The 22,225-nt window shown below is 40.0% G+C and overlaps 1 protein-coding gene across 2 annotated transcripts in view; it reads left to right on the forward strand.

Annotated features, from left to right (window-relative positions):
* Positions 1 to 22,225, forward strand: part of GUCY1B1 (guanylate cyclase 1 soluble subunit beta 1) — a 63,203-nt gene that overhangs the window by 36,474 nt on the left and 4,504 nt on the right. For both annotated transcript variants that reach the window (XM_073341438.1, XM_073341439.1), the window contains 8 exons: positions 9,254 to 9,484; positions 10,807 to 10,923; positions 11,972 to 12,105; positions 13,028 to 13,225; positions 16,738 to 16,975; positions 17,432 to 17,572; positions 20,158 to 20,312; positions 21,181 to 21,307. In XM_073341438.1, coding sequence (XP_073197539.1) covers positions 9,254 to 9,484; positions 10,807 to 10,923; positions 11,972 to 12,105; positions 13,028 to 13,225; positions 16,738 to 16,975; positions 17,432 to 17,572; positions 20,158 to 20,312; positions 21,181 to 21,307 — 1,341 coding nt within the window. The remainder of the gene's footprint in view (positions 1 to 9,253; positions 9,485 to 10,806; positions 10,924 to 11,971; positions 12,106 to 13,027; positions 13,226 to 16,737; positions 16,976 to 17,431; positions 17,573 to 20,157; positions 20,313 to 21,180; positions 21,308 to 22,225) is intronic.

Below are 22,225 nucleotides of genomic sequence, written 5' to 3' on the forward strand. Positions count from 1 at the left end.
ACTCTAAAACCCATACAAAGCATGAATGATAAAGTAATTAAATATGAAAAGTGCAGACATCCATTTGGCACTAGGATGGAAACCACCACCACTACGGGATTTGAATGTAATACTATTAAAATATAAGGCAAACACTTCATCTACAGGGCTAAACAGACTTTGGGTTTCAGTCTTGTCCTTGCAAATGAAAGGTGAATACCCGAAAACGCCAGAAACATCAGGCCCAATAATGAAGCTCCTATTGAATTCATATACAGTCCTTACTCAAGCAAAAATCTAACTGAAGTCTATAGGGGAAAGCCGATATGGCATAAGGGATGACAGAATGGGAAAATGACAGCAACACCCTCACTGATCCATTGAAAAGAGAATTTATACAGTAACTCCTCACTTAAAGTCATCCTGGTTAACCTTGCTTCATTGTTACGTTGCTGATCAATTAGAGAACATGCTTGTTTAAAGTTGCTCAATACTCCCTTATAACGTCATTTGGCAGCCTCCTGCTTTGTCCACTGCTTGCAGGGAGAGCAGCCCATTGGAGCTGTAGTGGTGGGGGGCTTGGAACCAGGGTGGACTGGCAGCCCCCCCATCAGCTCCTCATTCCCCTAAGTTCCCTGAGCAGCAGCTGCCCAACAGGCTATCAATTGACTGCAGTTCAGCTGTCCCTCCCCCCACTGCCCTGTGCTGCTCCTGCCGTCTGCCTTGGAGCTGCTCCCATGAGCCTCCTGCTTGCTGTGCAGGGGGAAAGAGGGGAGCTAATGTCAGGATGCCCCCCTTCCCCCTACTCCTGCACCCCGCTTACCCCATTTCCATAGAGCGGGGGGAGGGGGGCACGACAGGGCTTAGGATGGAGGGAGCTTCCTGGCAGTAGCTTCTGTCTCAACTTGCTGATCTACTTAGAAAGGCAGTGTACTTAGAGTGGGGTCAGTGTACTTAAAGGGGCAATGCCATCTCTCTCTCACACACGGTGTGTGTTCCTGTCTGCCATGCTGTCTCCCCTCCCTCCATTCGTGCTGCCTTGTAGAGTGTGAGGCTACATTAACAACAATGGGTTAACCCTTGAGGGCTCAGCTGATTGCTAGTTCATGATTTAGCAGTAAGGCACTCCCTGGGAAATATCCCACCCTCTGACTTCACCACCTCAACCAAGCTTCACAATCATCATCACTGTGTAACAGTATTAAATTGTTTATTTAAAACTAAAACTCTGTGTGTGTGTGTGTATATATATATATATATATAGCTATATTATAAAGACTATAATATAGTCTTTTGTCTGTTGAAAAAAATTTCCCTGGAACCTAACCCCCACATTTACATTAATTCTTATGGGGAAATTGGATTCGCTTAACATTGTTTCGCTTAAAGTCGCATTTTTCAGGAACATAACTACAACGTTAAGCGAGGAGTTACTGTAGTTATCAAGTAATGCTCAATGTTTGTCTCTGATCGGTGAAAATCTGCCCAGTATAAGTGGAAACTTGAATGTGACTTTTCATTTAGCTAAGCAGGGACATATTCTGAAGATACATTTTGTTGCAAAGCTCAGGAGGGAGAGCCAGCTAGATATTCTCTTTGAAACCTGAAGAGTGATTTGTCTTGATTTTAACTGCAGTTACCATAGTGATTGAGCTCTTATACATGTCAGGTTGATGTCACTCACCAACTAAGACCACACAGGGAAACAAGAAGAATTAAACTTGACTCCTGGCTTTGTCACTGCTGATGCTGCTCTTTCATTTACCAAGTTTTGACAGCATCTTCTTTGGAAAGAAGATTTGGCCCAGTTTGTTTTGCCTAAATTTACCTGGGTGAAACTGAATGCAGAATTTACATGAATGTATAAATATCCAGAAATTTAATTTTAAAAAGGCACACATGTAAGAGGTCATGGTACTCACAGAAAAGGTCAATAGAATTAACTGGTATGAAATCAATAGGGTTGTGTAGAAATTACTATAAATACTTGTACAATTTAACAGAGAATATGATCCCTCCTATAGAATTCTGTTGTGGTAATATAATATTTTATTAAATTCTTTAGGATGGTTTAAAATCAACAGAAAGGATATAATTTTCTATGAAATTGTATAGGGGGATTCCATAACAATACCTAACCTGGTTACCAGTTTTAACAGGCAGCTGAATACACTCTCATCTAGGGTGTGGTCCATACTGCATTGAAATTAGTGGAAAGACTCCCAGTGACTTCACTAGGCTTTGGCTCTGGCATTTCATTGTCTGGTTTGTTTCTCACATTTCTTATGTATTCAGTGATGGAGTTGTTCCCTCTTTCCGTACATGTTTTCTGTATTGGAATTATTTGAAGAGTTGCAGTTGCCTTTCACAGTGCTGTCTGTAAAGTGGTCACATCAAAGTCCATATTCTGCATTGTGTTTCTGACTGCATCTTTTTGCTGCTGTTGACATACTGGCATTCTGTAAAGGTTCGGAGAGTAGCACAGCACTCACATACAATAGCAGGTTGCCTTTATCAAACTGTGAAAGCCTGCTGTGTCTGTGTAGGGTCACATCTCACCCTGGCTAGATGGTTTGTGATATAGGAAATATATAGAAAGAAGAGGAGTACTTGTGGCACCTTAGAGACTAACAAATTTATTTGTGCTTAAGCTTTCATGGGCTAAAACCCACTTCATCAGATGCACATAGTGGAAAATACAGTAGGAAGATATATATATAAACAGAGAACATGAAAAAATGGGGGTTGCCATACCAGCTCTAACGAGACCAATCGATTAAGGTGGGCTATTATCAGTAGGAGAAAAAAAACTTTTGGAGTGATAATCAGGATGGCCCATTTCAAACAGTTGACAAGAAGGTGTGAGTAACAGCAGGGGGAAAATTAGCATGGGGAAATAGTTTTTAGTTAGTGTAATGACTCGTCCACTTGCAGTCTTTATTCAAGCCTAATTTAATGGTGTCCAGTTTACAGATTAATTCCAGTTCTGCTGTTTCTTGTTGGAGTCTGTTTTTGAAGGTTTTTTGTTGAATAATTGCGACTTTTAGGTTTATAATTGAGTGTCCAGGGAGGTTGAAGTGTTCTCCAACTGGTTTTTGAATGTTATAATTCTTGACATATGATTTGTGTCCATTTATTCTTTTGCGTAGAGACTGTCTGGTTTGGCCAATGTACATGGCAGAGGGGCATTGCTGGCACATAATAGCATTCCTCTTTCTTTCTGCTGATACAGACTAACACGGCTACCACTCTGAAACATGAGATATATAGTAGTTCTGGCACCTTCTGCTATACGATAGGACTTTGGAAATTAGCATTTGCTGTCACCCACACTCTTTAATTTCTATGCTGATGCAGAGACTGGGGTGGATCGTGAAATTGCCTCATTGAGATGTTTAATGTGAAAAGCTAAAAATAGATTGCCAATTGCTCGTATTTTATAGTTGTTTTTTTATGCTGAACCCTAACCTTTATTGGTTGATTGGTTTTCTGTGGATCTCTTGTTATTAATAAGAAAAGATGAGAAAGAGGTTCATCATTACAGCAGAGAACTACGGAGACTATCATGCGGTGATATTATTAATGGAGTTGGAAGATGTAATGTTTGACATGGAAATTTCCTTAAAAAGCTATTTTTTTTTCAAATGGAAAAGCTTTTAATCCAAGCTATACAATTTTTTCCAGTTGTGGTAAATGGGATTTCTTAGAAGTGGGATCCAAACTCTAGTCTTTAATCGCACAAAAGTCATTGATGGAAATGATAATCTGGAAGGCCTAATTTAATAATGGTGATACATCCATGGATTTTGGAAAAAGTTAATCTGTTAAATTCTAGAGGCCCAGTTGTCCCTACCAACAAAAAACAAAACAAAGCATTTTGTTGGCAAGAGAGAGAGATCCTCCCTTCCCTTCAGAACCACCAGTACTATCTAACTACAGTGTGACTACAGCCTCATTCCTTCTCTCAAATATAGGGTGATGGTCTCTTGGAAAATGAAGGGATGGGGGTCACTTAAGCTTTGTATTCACAAGAAACACAAGTCTAAGCCACACTGGTGCTTGGACAAACCCACAGATTTTTTTTCCCTTTAAGTGGCCACAAGTAATTTCTGACCCCACACATATACTCTTGGCTCTCCAGCTGCAACTACTCGCTGCAACACCTTCCACTGTGGAGTTGGAGTTCCACTTTGATAATGCACCTAGAGAACAGCATCAGGCTTTAGGAAACTAAGGAGATAGAGAAAGTGAGTTAATAACGTATTTTACAAGACTACAAAGAGGAAGGATGGGCCTGTGTTTAATGCACAAGACTGGGAGTCCAAAGGACTCTGCCACACTCTGTCACTGTGACACTCAGCTTTCCTCTGTGTAAAATGGAGACTGTAATTATATCAGTGCTTTCAAAGATATTTTGGGTCTTAATTATTTGATGTCTGTAAAGCATTTTGAGATCCTGACCTCCCGATGCCATAGAAGCACAAAGTATTGTTATATTGTTTCCCCTGGCAAAAATGGGAACCAAATTTTGGTAACATCCCTTCCTGTGTGTATATTACTGCCAACACATGAGTTATGAGCATTCACAGAGGGAAAAAGACCTCTTAATATGCCAAATATTTTAGTGATTGCATTTCTTTGTGCATAATAATTTGTACTAATATATATTTTTGGAAACGTCCAGAAATGTTTTAGAATAACTCTAGGATATATCTCCCCACCTCAGAACTCCTAAAGGCTTGTTTTTCTGTGTTTTGATCTTGTCTGTTGTGGGACTTTTGGTCTGGAATTAAAAAAAAAAAAGGATATTCAAGACATTCTTGAATCCATGTTTTTGGATGATTAACCGTATTTTCTGAACGCTTGAATAGGAATGCCTTCTCTGCCCTGATTTACACCCCACTGAAATCTATAGGATTACTCAGCGTATAAGGGCCTGAAACAAAGTTCACTGAAGTCTACGGAAAGTCTCTCTGATGTCAATAAACCTTGGATTAGGCCTGAAGTGAGGACAGAACTGAGCCTAATATGTTCCAATATGTTGCTGCTAAACAATACTGCCTAAATAGAATTATTCTGTTCTACCTATTAAATCTGATTAGGTTTGGCAAGAGATAAATTTGTTGACACTTGATAAATTATGATATTTCATTAGGCATCAACTTTAATTATACCATGATATATGGCTCTCCTGGTAAACAAAATTAGCCCTATTAATTTCATTATTTCAAGGAACTTTGAGTAGGATTGTTAGAGTGAAGTGAGATGATATGTTCAAGATATTAATATGAGATTAAACCAATAGAACATATGAATTTATGCTGGTTTTTAAATATTACACATTAACAGCTATGGTTTGGAGAAGATGCTTTTAGTTTTAACTATAGGGCCTGATCCTGTAACCCTTATTGTTTTCATGTGTAATGATTGCAAATTCAGCATCCTTAGTTTGCACACATCATGAAACAGCTAGAAGATTGCGTTATTTTTTTCCTTTGTTGTGATCAGTAACACACCAGATACTTGCCCAGCTCTGAGCAGACATGCAAAAGTTAAAGACTAGTCCTAATAAATGGAGCAACCTGGATGTGTGAAAAATGCCACTCCCCTGCCTCAACAGGTGGGGAACTTGCTGTGCTTGGCGGTAAAGGGGCACACTCCCAGCAGCAAAGGAGGGAGACACTCACTAAGGGACAGTATGTAGCTTCTCACCCCAGGAGTCTCTGGGCCAGCCGATTGGGCGGAGAGATGTGCTGATTGGACAGTGTAGCGGGGTGAGCCCTGAAGGGGTTGGAAAAGCCCTGAAGAGGGCTGGGGAAGGGAGTAAAACCTCTGCTGATTGGGAGAAGTGACAACAGCTGGGGGGCCACATCCCAGTCAGGGCCCAGCTGGCTCTATAAAGGCTGTGAGCCAGAAGCTGGGGAGCACTCTCCCTCTGCCTGTAGAGGGAACAGGGCCTGGCTGCAAGGTGCCGAGCAGGACACCTAGTTTGGAGCAGGGCTGGGGGAAGGACAAGGCAGCTGCAGGCCTGGGAAGGCCTATTAGGTACAGGGGTTGCAGGGGCAGCCATGAGTAGGCAGAGGTAGCAGGTCCAAACCCCCTCGCCTGTGATGAGTGGCTTATACTGCAGTCTGTTCCAGGCAGCGGGGCCTAGTTGGTGACTGGCAGTAGCCTAAGACTGAAGTGAGGTGGGGATAGTGGGTGCCAGGGGGAAGTACTCAAGACAAGGGCACTGGAAGGGACACAGGGCAGGGGCGGCGAGACACATTGGCCTGAAAGAGATGCTCTGGAGGCTGGATGCTAATTCCCTGACGACGACCAGCAGGAGGCGCTGCCGGGTGAGTCTGTGCTCCGTGACAGACAGCATTCCCCATCTCCCAGGATTTAACCCAGTATGGAAGCCATGTGGAACCTCTTTTGACTCCGTTCCAGCAGTCCCAACCAATTCAGTAGAACTAGGAATGGGAATCCAGCCTGACCAATACTGTGGGTATAGCCAATCACCTGTTTGGGGGTCATGAAGGAATTTTTCTCCCATGGGACAATTGGTAGAGGACCAGGGAGTTTTTTTTGTTTGTTTGTTTGTTTGTTTTTTTGCTTTCCTTGCCGCACCTTCAAACCACAGTGGGTTAAGTAGGAATGCACTTACTACCTAGCTGAGGTACTGGGGAGGAGTTATTTATTCGTTGCAACTTGTGGCCACATTTCCAGTGCAGTTAGGAGAACGTACAGTTCCCAGAGGTAAAAGACTTGGCAGTGGGCTTAGGGATCATGGGATAGGGTGAGGCCTTGTAGCTTTCCCAAGCTGAAGTCCCCACCCTGCTGCACCTTCTGTTGCCCTCACTGGGGGGAGAGTACTAGGACTCGGAGAGAGCTGAGTCCTAAGGGTAAGCTAGGGAGAGCCACCCCCTGTTATGGGTTGTATGGTAAGGAGCCCTGGAACCACTGCACTGGAACGAATTAAATGTCTAGTATAAAGAGTATGGATAATGGGCAGGAAACGCCCTTTCCATATGTTAAAGTGTAATAAAAGTTGTGGCCAGCCACTTAATTCCATACATGTGTCTGTCCTCATTTCACTTCTGTGGCTGCATCAATAAACACATTCTAACACGTCATAACAATTTGTTAAAAAAGAAAACTGTGTATAGTTTGTTAAAGGCTCACACTTTGTAGACTTTGTTTTGCTAAAGTCTCACTCTGTAATAACAGAGGTTGAGTTACAAATGGGAATAGCCTCGTGCTTTTCTTTAGTTTATTTCTACAAAGTGAGGAGTAATGGGGAATTATTTCTTTGTTATAAGCCAGCTATTTACTATTGTATTTATGTTCTGCAGACATCATAGACTTGATCCACCTTCATTGGTGCAAGGAGGTGCTAATTGCCCCTCCTTGAGCTAGCAGGGGCTGCTCCAACAAGATGGAATTATTTCACCCTTGGGGAGGGTAGGTGACTGGTTGCATTGCAGCTTTTTCTTGGAAGTTCACCAGGGTAGGGCAGTTTCATACTGTATAAGAGCCCCAGCAGTGCAGTCTCCTGAAGCCAAGTGCTGCATGAGCCCATCCTTAGACTAACCATGCCATGGTCTCTCCCCAGCCAGAACTGCCTATTTTGGGGGATCCATTGATCAGGTGCAGGCTCCCCATAGAAATAAAGTTGCAGGTGCCTTGAACAATGCAAAACAATCCAGGGGCACTTTCCCTCACAAGAGATCCTGTGTTCTGGGCTATACCAACAGAACCAAGCATAATGCAAGGCTGAGTGTAGCTCCTTATTTCCAGGATCAGGAGTTGGTGTAGACATATCCATTTAATTTAGAACAGGAGTGGGGAACCTGTGGCATGTGTGCCAAAGGCGGCACGCCAGCTGATTTTCAGTGGCACTAACACTGCCCGGGTCCTGGCCACCGGTCTCAGGGGCTTCGCTGCTGGCCTGGGGTACCGGCCACTGGCCCCCTGCCAGCTGGGTTTCCGTTCGCTGGCCCCGCTCAGCCTGCTGCTGGTCCCGGCCACCAGTCTGGGGGGCTTCGCTGCTGGCTTGGGGTACCGTCCGCTGGCCCCGCTCAACCTGCTGAGTCCCAGCCACCGGTCCAGGGCCAGCCAGACTGGGGTCCCAAACACTGGCCCAGGGCTCTGCAGCCACCCCCAGCTGTGGCCCACTGGCCCCACCCTGGGGCAGTGAGGGGGGCAAGAGGAGGCATAGCTCAGCACCCCCACCTTAAAAATTGTTCCAGCACCACTGTACTGGGATATTTTTAAGTCCTGATTTACTGCTTACATCACTATCATGCCATGTGGAACAGCATGCTGCATTTGACGTTGAGATAAGAATGTACATGGAAGAACTGGAATCAGAATTTTCTGACAGATTTCAAGATTTCCAGTGATTTGGCCCAATGCTTTCTTTTCAAATAAAACCTGAAAAAGTCAAAAAAAGCAACTTGGATCTGTCTGTATTTCAGTTGATGGGTGTTGAAGATTTCAAAATGCAGCTCATTCAGTTAAAAAGCTCAGAATTATGGGCATCTAAGTTTGGAGATCTGTGGAGTGCATTTGAAGCTACCGAGAGAGATCAGGGGGCCTCTATTCTGACCTGCTGGATGTCCCAAAATTTAACTGTTTGAAGAAAAGTTGTGTTTACAATGCTTACAGCATTTGGATCCACATACCTGTGTGAACAGATATTTTCACACATGAAATCTGTCCTCTGTCCCTCTCGGAGCCAGTTAACAACTGATCACTCAGAAGTCTGTGTGCAGCTTAAAGTATCCAAATAGATGCCAGACATTGGAAAACTCAGCAAGGAAAAGCAAGGGCAAGGATCACAGTAAACTGATAAGATCTGCATTTTAATTTAATTTTAAATGAAGTTTCTTAAACATTAAGAACATTCTTTAAAAACCTTGTTTACTGTATTACTGACACGCAAAACCTTAAATTAGAGTGAATAAATGAAGACTCGGCACACCACTTCCGAAAGGTTGCCGACCCCTGATTTAGAATTTACAGTTCATATTTGAATGGGCTTCAATTAGTGCCAAGAGCAACTGTGCTTGAATAAAGAAATGCTTTTCCTCCCTTGATTTGTAGAGACTTTTTTTAAAACTGGAGATTTCTATGGGAATACTGTATTTTTGGAAGAACTGGAACTCATTATTTTGATATTTATGTATCTATTTTCTCTAAATGTGTTCTGGTCTTTGCAATAGAATTCTAATTATTAACACATGATAGAGGTTATTGCTACCTGCAATCTTTCTCTTCTTTTGTCCAGGTTATTCAACAGAGAAATGAAGAGTGTGACCACACTCAGTTTTTAATTGAAGAGAAAGAGTCTAAGGAAGAGGACTTTTATGAAGACCTTGACAGATTTGAAGAGAATGGGACCCAAGAGTCCCGCATCAGTCCTTACACTTTCTGCAAGGCTTTTCCTTTCCACATAATATTTGACAGAGATCTGGTGGTAACACAGTGTGGCAATGCTATATACAGAGTCCTTCCACAGGTCAGACTATTGTCTTATGTGAACAGCTGTAACAAGTGTTTTAGATATTATTTTAATAACAACACTTAAGTGCTATTATAATTTCTTTATTTAACATATATTGTGATACGATATATTCTGCAAGGGTTCATTGTGAAGACATTAAATAGATTTGCGATTGTCTTTCTACATTACAGTGCAGTGTTTAATTCTCACCTTAAAATGCAGTTGCACTTTGAAAATGAACTATGTAAAAATAGCACCTTCTTCTGGAACAGGTCTGCCTTCTATGTATTCAGGGAGTCTTACTTTTGACAACAAAAATATTTTATTATTTTTCAGGCTTATTAGCACTGTGTAGCTAACATAGCTGCAGTATGATGGGGTGCTGAATGCTCTTTTACATCAGGAACATCAGTTTTAACTAAGTTCTAATTACCAATTTCTAAGGTCCAATTTCTGACCTCAGTATATGCCTATGAAACCCCACTGAACACAATTGATATTGTTTTCTGTTATTTATATTACAGTAGTGCTCAAAGTTCTCACTTAGGATTGGGGGCCCTGTTATACTATGTACTGTGTAAACTCATAGGATAATGTGGTCCCTGCCCTGAAAAACGGACAATCTAATTTAAGACAAGATGGAGCTAGGAAGTGTAGTAAACAATATAAGGGAAATGGGAGAGGTATGATGAGGATTATGTCAATTGATCATGCAGTTTTACATAGGTACTGTGCATATCTTGATGGTTCTGAATCATTTAAATATTTTTACAATATAGTTACTTTTACTGACCTTTCACTTCACCATTGTGATTTGGTGATTTCCTGGACATGGCTCTTGAGGGGGAATTGGAAAGAAGAGAGGTCAGTGCCTTTTCAGATGAATTCAGGGTGGTTCATTGAACACATGTAACTAGTGACCTACTGAATATGGCCAGCAGAATCTTTATTACAGGAGATAATAGGTGAGAGAACACAACTTGACTTTTTGACCCTACCGTGAGTTTGTAGGGAGGACAGTTAGAAAAAACAGCTTTTTACTTGTAAAGTGAAGGAATGCTGAAAGACCTCAAAAGTGATATGGTGCAGTGCTATTTTTGCAAAGTCACTTTCCAGAATAGAATTGCACTTTAAAAGACACAGGCACCACAGCAACAACTTGAAAACCATATTTTATATAAAGAATGTACACCTGCATTCTCTGTCTCTATTCTCTTCCACCTTGCATTGTATATGAAGTGAAAGAAATACCATCACCATGTGAATATTTTCTGGGTGTAGAAAAATCCTTTATTTCCTTAGAAAATGAGCTTCTGTTTGTCTTGTTTATGTTTTAGCTTCATCCAGGAAACTGCAATCTATTGTCAGTTTTTTCCTTGGTTCGGCCTCATATTGATATTAGTTTCCATGGGATCCTCTCACATATCAACACTGTCTTTGTATTGAGGAGCAAGGTAACCAAATAACGTTCATCTGGCTTTTGAATAAGTAAGTATATTTTACAGAGATAAGAGGAAACTCAGAGGCCCTCAATAAAAGTCTTTTGCACAGTAGTAAGCCCTGAGCCCATTCTGTGTTTTGGGCCAAGAAAAAGCCAGATGCATGAATTCATATGTGGTTGTTAGGGTGGGCTATAGGCGCAGATACAGGGAGGTGCATATTTTTTGCACCTATGATGCCTTCTTTACAAATGACGATCCTGTACAATAAATGACATTACAGAACTGCAGCCTTCTACTAGGAGTAACTGTATAACAGCAGTTGCTCCTGGTTTTGTGGGAGAAGCAACTGCGTAATAGTTTGAAAGGCCAGCATGTAGCATATCACTGCTTGGGCCCTTACACACACACACACACACACACACACACCCTTCCAACCCCAACATGTTCCCGCGTCCTCTTCTGTAGACGTGGCAAAAGAGCCAGGCAAACTCATGTAAATGAGTGCAGCACGTGAAGTAGCAACTGCTACACCAGGTAACCTGCTTATTTACTGGAAGTAATATCCCAGAAGGCTGAAGGAGAAGTGTTGCACGTGCACTCACAGGATAAGACCCTCAGTTTGAGAAATGACATCTAACAGAGGAAAAGGAGGACAAAACCAGCAAAGTGCACATCCCTCATTCCGCACCACTTCCCGCAGCCCCCATTGGCCGGGAGCGGTGAACTGCTGCCAGTGGGAGCTGCGATTGGCGAAACCTGTGGATGCGACAGGTAAACAAACTGGCCTGGCCTGCCAGGGGCTTTCCCTGAACAAGCAGTGGCCCTCATTTGAGAACCACTGCACTAAAGTAATTGAGATAGGAAACCTTAGAAAACTTAATTAGTATAGTTTGGCATGTTCAAGAAACAAGTTCATTTGGTCTTCAGTGTAGTCTATGCTTCATGGATCGATTCCAGACATCCTGAGCTTTCCTCTAGTGAAGGTTACTTCACCTGTGCCTGGTGAAGTAACACAGGAATCATTATTGTTGTTTAATTATTATTACTTTTTCATTACAAGGAAGGACTGTTGGATGTAGAAAAGTTGGAGTGTGAAGATGAACTAACTGGCACGGAAATCAGCTGCTTACGCCTCAAAGGTCAAATGATCTACTTACCTGAAGCAGACAGTATTCTCTTTCTTTGTTCTCCAAGGTAGTTTAAGCAATAAGAGTACTCTACTGACAATACTGAATAGCCACCAAATTGCAGGAGTGTCTCTAAATGTGTATGACTACAGAAACACACTGGACCAGATTCTGTTCTAAGTTATAGTGGTGCAAGCCCACTGATATAAGGGAGCTGCACGTAGAGAACAGAATGTGGTGCATGCATAAAATCATTCATTACAAACATTGGTACATATTATCCCATCTGTTTTTAAGCAGAACACCTCATTAACTGAGTGTTTTTTAATAAGTCATGACATTTGGTTTATGAATTTCATAACCCTAAGAAGAAGTAGGAATCAGTTTCTCATCTGGCGATATGCTTGCATAGCGGTTTCAATGCAGTTTTCACAGTGAGATGCAATGATGTTTAAGAATCAGCTGGAAAATTAGTTCGGAAAATAAATTATGTAATGGACTCATGTCATAGCATGACAACTGTCATCTTGGTTGTGACGAGGGGTTAAACTGAGGACCTTCAGAGCTAAAAGCATAAAACTCTATAGTTTTGCTAAAGGATCAGTTTTGTAGCAGTGAGATAACACATTCATATCCTTTGTGGAGTGGGCACAGGTGGGAGACTGGTAACACATGCTGAACAGTAGGTTACAGTAGCACTGCTATTATTGAGCAGGGGTGTTATTTTAGACATTTACAAAATGTATTAGTCAGGGCTCTGTATGCACATGTACAATAAAAAGACATGCATTAGTGCGTACAATTACAAGATAGTTGATGGAAGCTACTTGTTTTACTGTACTCTCAATCATTTAATTAAATGTACTACCTCACTATTTACCCCTTTATCCCCAACCCCTGCTACTAATCAATATTTTAAAGGATTCCTTAGGCAAGTTTAGTTTAAAGTGCATTTCATTTCCAGTGAAATACATTTCTCTATATAACAGTGTGATGAACTTGGATGATTTAACCAGAAGAGGGTTATATCTGAGTGACATTCCGTTGCATGATGCTACCCGTGACCTAGTCCTTTTGGGAGAGCAGTTCAGAGAGGAATACAAGCTGACTCAAGAACTGGAGATCCTCACAGACAGACTTCAGCACACACTAAGAGCACTGGAAGACGAGAAGAAAAAGACAGACACGTAAGAATTAATTCCCCGTTTTAAACTGGAACAAAACAGCTGGTAATTATGGAGCCAAGAGAGCACAAACTTTTTTTGTCTTTATAATGTTGTATATTCTGAAGGTTCTCAAACATTAGCTGCAATATAGAATACCACATGCATGGAAAACTGAAGGACTCCTTCCCTTCTTTGCTGTAGAGAGCTAAAAACTAAAGCAAAGCAACAGTCCCCAGAGCTTTAGAAATGACCTAAGAGAGCAGTGTTCCGGGAAAGCATCTTACTGAGGCTGCAGAGCTAGTGACAAAGTGCCAGTGATGCAGAAATCACTATAACTTACTATGTGCCCTGTAAATAAAGGAGATAATTCATAGGGATCAGACTAGTTGAAATAACATTGAGAGTTATAATAAAGTATTAAATCATTCTTGATCTACCATATGTAACATTTAATTATGAAAATTTAAATTTGAAAATGACAGAAAACACAACCAGGCTACAAGGAATTTGATTTTCTTATTTGAAAACTGTATTACAGTCTAGAGGCAGACAAAAATAAAAGACTATTTAAAGTCCTGTTATGGTATGATGCTATGAATTTGGCTTTTCTGTGCCTCGTGAGAGGTGAACTAGTGCACAATACATTGAATATGCAAATTATTACTATTACATAATGTTTTCTAGACAGGACTCAGAGAGAAGACTAGTTACTGGTAAATTAAGTAACTGGCTCTGAGACAAGCAGGATTTGACGAGCAGTCAAATGTCCTATTTGAAAAATACTCATCAGTGTTATAGTAGCAAAGTTTCTCCTGGTCTGTCAGTACCTAATAGGGATGTTGACAATGTCCTGCCATCAAGTCTGTTGTCCTATTGCTTATCCTGTAGAGTAGTGTCTGTCGCTGTAAATGAGTGGCAAGGAAATGATGAGTTGAGGAACTCGAAAACAAAGGAAGCTTTAAAAAAGCCCGCTTTTTTTTTGTTTTGTTTTGTTTGACTCATAGAAACACTTTTTTACCATCAGTGAACAGTAATCTGTTTGGCAGCCAATAGGAAAGGCACCATGAATTATTGCTATAACACACGCCAGAGAATAGTCCACAACTATATTTAATGCAACGGAAAGGTTGCACAAAAAATCAGAAAATCTAAAAGTTAGGATTCTGGTGACAGTGTTAATTGAGCCATGTTGCAAATCCTATATGTTTTTTGGCATCTATATACAATATTGGATTAAAGACATACCTTGCGGTAATAGTTTCAAGGTGCACATTAAAATAGGAAACTAGGAAGTGAAAATGCTGTACCTGTGTAATGCACAACTTCCACTGTTAGAAGTGTAGCTTTTGCATTTCTAATTTTTAACTTTGCCCAAACCATTTTTGCATGCAATTTGAGTCTTTTGTTAAAAAACAAATAAAACATATCTATTTTAAAATATTAGCTTTTAAATTGTCCCAGTTAGGCTTTAAATTTCACACCTCACTGAGGTGAATAGGTGTGAGAGTGGAATGTTCCTACCTTTGCTGCTTCTCTTGTTTAGCTGGAGACATTTTTCTACAAGACTTGGTTTGAGGGGCTGCAGCACATCAGTATAAGATCACCTTTTTTAAAATGAAAGTTTAAATTTTCGAGTATATTGTGGAATCCGTTAAAAACTTCAAAATTTTCTTCATGCCAAGGATTGTCTCCTCTATAGTATCGATACAGTTCTTTGTTTTGATGTGGTTTGTTTTTTGGAGGCATATGCTATTTGAGTTTGAGTGAGGCATTTAAAATCTCCCTGACCCAAACTTGGGTAGGATCTTGTGATCAGATCTGTATGGGCAACCCCCCATCCTCACACAGTGTCCCATTGTGGTTAATGGAACTTCATGCAGGAAGAGGATGCCACCTGCACAGGGCTGATTGCAGGAGTGGTATCCCTCTGAGCAGCAGTCTGAGAGCATCAGCCCCAATACTCAAAAATGTAATGAGAAAAAACATGGAGCGATGTCAAAAAAGGCTTTAATAATATTTAAATGGATGCATTTTGGACATGCTCAGAGGTGATTTTTCTTTTGCTGTTAACTTGTATTTATAAATTATTCCCTTCCTCACCAAAATCTAGAAAAGCATATACTCTTCAGTCAGGACTTTGGGTCCAATCCTGCCACGTTTACTTACTTGTAAACTCACTTAAGTCTGATAGATGTTAGTACCATCAGATTGCAGAACCATTCTGCCCAGGGTTTTCAGAACAGACTTACAGCAAAAATGACAGAAGTTTGAAACTTAGCATAGAAATAGGACTCAGCCATCCAATCTTTACTTATGAAAGTAGCCCTTGCTCATGTACGTAGTTCCAGTGAAATCTCTCTTTTGGATTTGCTGTCCCTGACACCAAAACTCTACCTCATTCCTTGTACTTGCTGATGGCAAGGACCAAGACACATGATTTCTTGTGTGCCATTGCATAAAGGGAGGAAAAACTCCTCACACCCTCTTTCCCTCCCTTTTTCCACACATGCAGAAGGCACCACAATCATACCCATAAGCTGCAAGAGAGTTTAGAATTGCATAGGGAGATCAAGAATGTGTTAAACCAGTTTAAATAATTCCAGTAATTGAGACTGAACACTTTGATGTGTTTAAAATAAAGTAATCTTAGAAAATTCTATCTATTATTCTTTAGGGAAATACATCTATCCATTATTCTTATCTCTCTTCCTCATCTTTCTCATCCTGTTTATTCCTTTCTTCTTAGCTTTCATGTCTGTCTTAGCCTGTAATGTTTATTGCAGGCTGAACAACCGATGAGATCTGCCAGAACTTTAAAATGGATAATTTTAGATTGAAAATTAGTATAATTTTATCTGAGTTACCATCAGATTTTTTTTGCTAAGCCCTGAATTGTTCCTGCTTTGCCAAATTGCTGAGTTTGAGTTCTGTACAGAGGCAGATGAAAAGCTGAAAAGGGGTGAACATGAGGGTAGAATATGGGCCTATGTGTATGATTTAGTTTTTAATTTGCATTGTGATTTACAATATACACTGTTTTTCTTTTTGTCATATGAACTGTTCGATTTGTTGAAAAAATGTAATAAACCCTAAGGATGAGATACGACACTTGTGTAAATTGGTATAGATCCATTGAAATCAGTGGAGCAAAACCAAGTTACACCAGCTGAGGATCTGGCCCACATACTTTAGGAGTAAGAAAAAGTAGTACCAGGTATCTTAACAGATTATGTCCAAGGAATTTTGTATATATTTTTTCATAGTTAAGTGGTGGCTTTGACCTATTAGCACGTGTGTTTGGAATGTAATTGCTTTAACCATATGAACCACACAGATGTATATCAGAGCCTGGTGTTCAAGGAATAGACTCCTTTATAAGCCTCGTACATCACTTAACTATTGGAAATCATTAATGTATAATAATCCCTTATGGAAATATCAGGGTCATACTTAAATAATACATTTATTCATTTTCTTTCTTTCTTTCTCTCTCTCTCTCCCTCTCATACCCCTTACTTATTTTACCTGTCTAGATTGCTGTATTCTGTCCTTCCACCATCTGTTGCAAATGAACTGAGACACAAGCGTCCTGTGCCAGCTAAGCGGTATGATAATGTGACCATTCTCTTCAGTGGCATAGTTGGATTCAATGCATTCTGCAGTAAACATGCCTCTGGAGAGGGAGCCATGAAAATAGTTAATCTTTTAAATGACCTTTACACAAGATTTGATATTCTGACTGATTCACGAAGGAATCCGTTCGTTTATAAGGTAAACATGAGATTTTAGGGCATTGCTATTGTGTTGCTATAAGGTAGTGTCATAAAATAAATATAATCTCAGTTCAGTCCATTGACTTTAGATGTTTTTACAACTTTGGTGTTGATTTAGTCCACAGCGAAGAAAAGAATATGTCCACTGCTAGTTTTACCAACATATACAGTGAAGAACTCTTATTTGGAACGCTGCACATTGAAATAAATGCATGGAATTATTAAAATAAGTACTTTTAGGTAAATAAAGGTAGAATAAGCTGCTAATCAATGGGTAGTGAGCTCTCCCAACTAATTTTAAGAAGTTGTATACATGAATCTCCAAGGATGTGTTAGGAATATAGAAAAAGATGGGGAAAGAAGGGGAAAGTATTTGAAGTGTCTAGCAATCTTAAAAGAAACACCACAGTAGCTCTAGCTTTTTGAAGCATAATTCCCAAACATGTTTTGATAGGTGGAGACAGTTGGAGACAAGTATATGACTGTGAGTGGTCTACCAGAGCCATGCATTCATCATGCACGATCTATCTGCCACCTGGCATTGGATATGATGGAAATAGCAGGACAGGTTCAAGTAGATGGAGAGCCTGTACAGGTTAGTATTTGTCTAGGATTCAGTAAAGATTTGTTGAATTTTTAAAAAAACTACCACTGAAATACAATAAAACTCAAGGTCCAGCCTTCACAAATTTTATTATTGCTAGAAGATGAGTGATCTTTTCAGTGATATGAAGAAACAGATATATGTGTGATATAACTAATCTCCCACAAAATCCCAAAACATAGTTATTGTGTTTACCAATCTTAAGGACCAAATTCTGCCCATGGCCATGTATGTTTGGCTGCCATTGATTTCAGTGCGAGCTGCGACTGCCCATCTGAGTGCAGTATATATTTGCTTGAAGCACAGAGTATAGAACGATAGTATTCTCTCAACAACCCATTTTGATTCTGGTTCAGAGCCACCAGCCGACATGGGAAAATATTTCATTCTAGAGCAATGTATGTTTCCATAGGGATTCGTTGAAGTGGAGAATGGCAGTACTGTGATTACTAGAAGTTACATTTTGAATTAACACCAAATTAGAGGTCTTGCAATAATCTCTCATTTTCAGAAAAATAATCACAGGATAAACAGGCACACTCCTGTGTACATGAATGGAATTGCCCCTGCATCTGACAGTAGTGTATTAGCTCCTGGATGTTTCACTGGATTTGTGAGCATAGAAGTGGAGAAGGCCTGATCTGATGCTCTGCAATAACTGAAGTCTGTTAAAGGACTTAGCCCATTCTTCATAGTGAGAAGCATCTTTGCCAATAAGCATCATGTCTGTATGAAACTGAGCCACAAAAACCCCGCTGAACAAATACTATCTTTGTAGGGTTCTTTGAGTGTATGTAACACATGATTCACTTGTGACCTTTTTATCACTGAATAAAATCATTATATATTAAATTGTTGGGATCCTCCATAAGTAAGAAATCCTGCTGGCTCATGTTCTTGTATAATTATAAATTTGGAGCCAATTGTTACAGGAGATGAATTGGGCTTTGTTAAAAATGTAGTGAAATAATTGCAAGATTTTTCCCAATTAGTTTGTATATGTACAGGGTTTAATGGAAAGGGACAAGTTCTTAATTCTGAGTCACAATGTACCTCATAATCTTTATGGAAAAAATGTAGGATGGTGCCTTGTACTTCATTCAATAACTGCTTAATTTAATCAAAACAGGAACCAAACTATTTGTTTTTAAAATAATATTACTCCCATCCATTCTTTTGATTACTTTAGGCATGATTATGAATAATTCAATCATCATTTATAGAAAGAGGCCATTTGTCAAGGCTCCATTGGAGGTACTCATTATTTACACCAGTTTTCCTCAGAGTGGAATCATGCCCCTCGTTAGCAAAAATAGAGACTATTCTGAATGCAGGAGAAATAAAACAATCTCACAGAAGAACTATTTTAACAAGAGGTGGGCTCTCACTCTGGAGAAGCTCCATTGGATATATGCTCCTGTAACAGAGACTTTGGCCTGATGATTTTACCAAAAAGCTGTGTAATTCAGACATTATTACTAACATAAGTACTGTCCTGTGCTATCCAAGATGTGCTGTGTACCTTGGTGATCATATATATATCATATAACCTTGGAGTTAGTCATTAATTTCAGGCAATGGACTTGGTGAAAGGAAAAGGAAGACACACTATCACCCTTGCAGATGTGTTCACACTGTGAGATTTTTGAGTTATGTATCTGTGTGCTCAGTTCAGATTAGAAGTTAGCATTTATAAAGACAGTATGCAATATGTTAGACGTAAAAGTTGCTCATTACTCTTAAGTTTTAACTTCCAAATCCTTATGTTCCTTTTTTAAAACAAGAACGTAGGTAGGTAGGTAGACAGATAGATATAAAAGTCACCTTATGTCCTGTGCACCTAATATGTAAACCTCTGTGTTTGAAGTCTCCAGCTGGCTTAGGTAGCATGCACATAGCCAAATTCTGCTCTGAGTTACACTCACAACTCATTAAAATCAATGAGTGTATTCTTATGCTCTTCCTTTGGGGGGTGCAACACAACTCAGAGCCTGGGCAAGGGACTATGGTGATGTGAAGCCACCTTTGTGTCCTTTCAGTTGTGGACTGCTACAGAGGTTGAAATGGCACCTGATGTAACTTAGATAGCCCTGGAGGCCACATAGAATCTTAGATAGTACCACACAGAATCATCCTAACAGCTTCCACTGGGGCCCTTAGTCTCCATTCCCCACCACCAGCACACTTCTGCACCAGGATTTGTGGAGAGAGCCTCATAAGAGAGCCTGCAGTGATCAGTATCCTGTGCCAAGATAATTCTCCAGCGAATCTGTCCTTATGCTTTGAAAAAGTGGGCCTGATTTTTCCACTGCCTTGCACCTTGTATAGTCATGTACAGCTGTGCAAAATGGGTGTAGAATTCTACCATTCTGAATGAATAGCATTTTACACTCAGTCTGCACAGCAGTAAATGGCTACACCTGGTGTAAGGTGAAAAAGAATCAAGACTGGTGTCTTATAAAAGATAAACTCCAGCATTTAGAAAATGCATATTATATGTATTTAGTTGGAAACATCAAGTTAGTAAAAATGATCATGAACTTTAAAATATTCAAACTTGCTTTTTCTTGTTAAAGATAACAATAGGTATCCACACTGGGGAGGTGGTTACAGGTGTCATAGGCCAAAGGATGCCCCGCTACTGTCTCTTTGGAAACACTGTTAATCTAACAAGCAGAACAGAAACCACTGGAGCAAAAGGAAAAATCAATGTTTCTGAGTACACCTACAGGTGAGAAATGCAGAACCCCTTCTTGATAAGAATTTCAAAAGAAACAACTTTATCAATGTAACTTTAAAGTAACTTTAGTGGTGATAGTGACAATCCCACTCAGTACATTACAGCACATGTATTTTCATGAAATGTTGTGTCAAGTTACATTACCATGAATCACTATTTCCATAGGAAACAATTATATTCAGCCACAGGAATTTGTAGTGAGACATGATAATCGCCTTAAGATATTTGTTGGGGTTCCCCTGAGACATCTTCCACTCAGGTTACCCAAGAATTCAGTCGGACTTCAGGCTTGTCACTCAGGTTCCTTTATTTGGCATAAAGCAAAGCTACACTGAGTTGACCAGACTCAAGTGTAGGGGGTTGGTACATAGGGTACCACACATCCAAAGTTACCCAGCAAACTTCTTCCTTTATATACATTTACACATTTCATTGCATTCACTATACATTTCATTACATGTTTTGGGATTGGCTTGGTTACTTTGTAGGAACCAACACCTGTAAAGAATGCTCTGTATACTCACTGTCCATGAATGACTTACTCTTTGCCTCATCTTATGTTCCAGGCTTATTTTATCCATTGTTACCTTGTCCATTGTAAATGGTTCCCTGGGTGTTTCCCACCCCCTCCCCTTATCTTAGCTAATACAAATATTCTTTTTCCAAACTACTGATCAATTTATCTCCCTAATCCAGTGTCCCAGGATATGAGTCCTCACCCATGTCCAATTATTCATGTTAAGCCCAGCCTACAGTATTGCCTGACAATGTAATTAATGTGCCCTCAGATGTAGCATGTTTAATGTTTTCTCTGTATGTTTGTGTGTGTGGAGGGGTAATCTAATGTTTTTAATTTCAGGTGTCTTATGTCACCAGAAAATTCAGATCCTCAATTTCACCTGGAACACAGAGGCCCTGTTTCCATGAAGGGTAAAAAAGAACCAATGCAAGTTTGGTTTTTGTCCAGAAAGAGTACAGAGACAGAGGTATGACTAACCAAAAAGTAATTCTTTTTTAAAACAAGGCATAAATACAACAAGTTTAATCTAAATCACTGAGAACCATTTTCACTTGCAAAACTAAATGTTCCCTACAAGAAATGAACCATTTTGTAAAATGTTGTTCCATTAATGTGTTTACTGTCTTGACAGCAGATGAAAGGTCTTGATTATTTATCTTTGCTGTTTATGCATTCTCTAAAAAAATACTTCTGTATTTTAAAAAGTCCTTGAGGGAATGCCAAGTGTTTAAATATTTATCTGTCCTTACAGATTTTTCTATTATATTAGACTTTGTAATATGCAGTACATCTCTGTTTAGCTGACATGTATAGTTAGTTCCATTTGAAAACTCTCCATTTGCCTGCCTGCAGTGAGTGAAATACTGCAGTCTCTTCTATTTTTAGATGCCAGTCCAGCAACTACCGCTGTATGGGCTCCCTATTGCAGTCAGTGGGGCTCTGTGCAGGTACAGGGTTCCCGCCTGGACAGAGGCTGTTGCATGTTTAGTTTAGGAAGATACAGGGCAGAACTTTGGAAAAGCACTGAAGTAACTTCAGAGCCTGAATCCCATTTTCAGAAGTGACTTAAGGAGCAACATCTCAATACCTTTAAAAATCTGGGCCTTAGCACCCTAAGTCTCATTCAGAGTCCCAAGTGTCTAAATCTCTTTTGAAAATGGGATTTAGGCTGTTAAGCCACTTAGTCACTTTTGCAAATTTTACCCACAGTTCTTACTGCAAGTATTTGAGCAAGCAAATGCTGACTTTTTAATGGTACCTACTAAATGTTGATATTTCTTATTCCAGGACAATGTACTTCAGAGAACAGTCTGTATTTTCTCTAGAAAACTTATCTATAGTCTTTAGCACAGACTCGTAACTTTCATGAATATTCTCTGTGTCG

This window comes from Lepidochelys kempii, chromosome 4 (genome assembly GCF_965140265.1).
Source record: "Lepidochelys kempii isolate rLepKem1 chromosome 4, rLepKem1.hap2, whole genome shotgun sequence".
NCBI classification, from domain to species: domain Eukaryota; kingdom Metazoa; phylum Chordata; order Testudines; family Cheloniidae; genus Lepidochelys; species Lepidochelys kempii.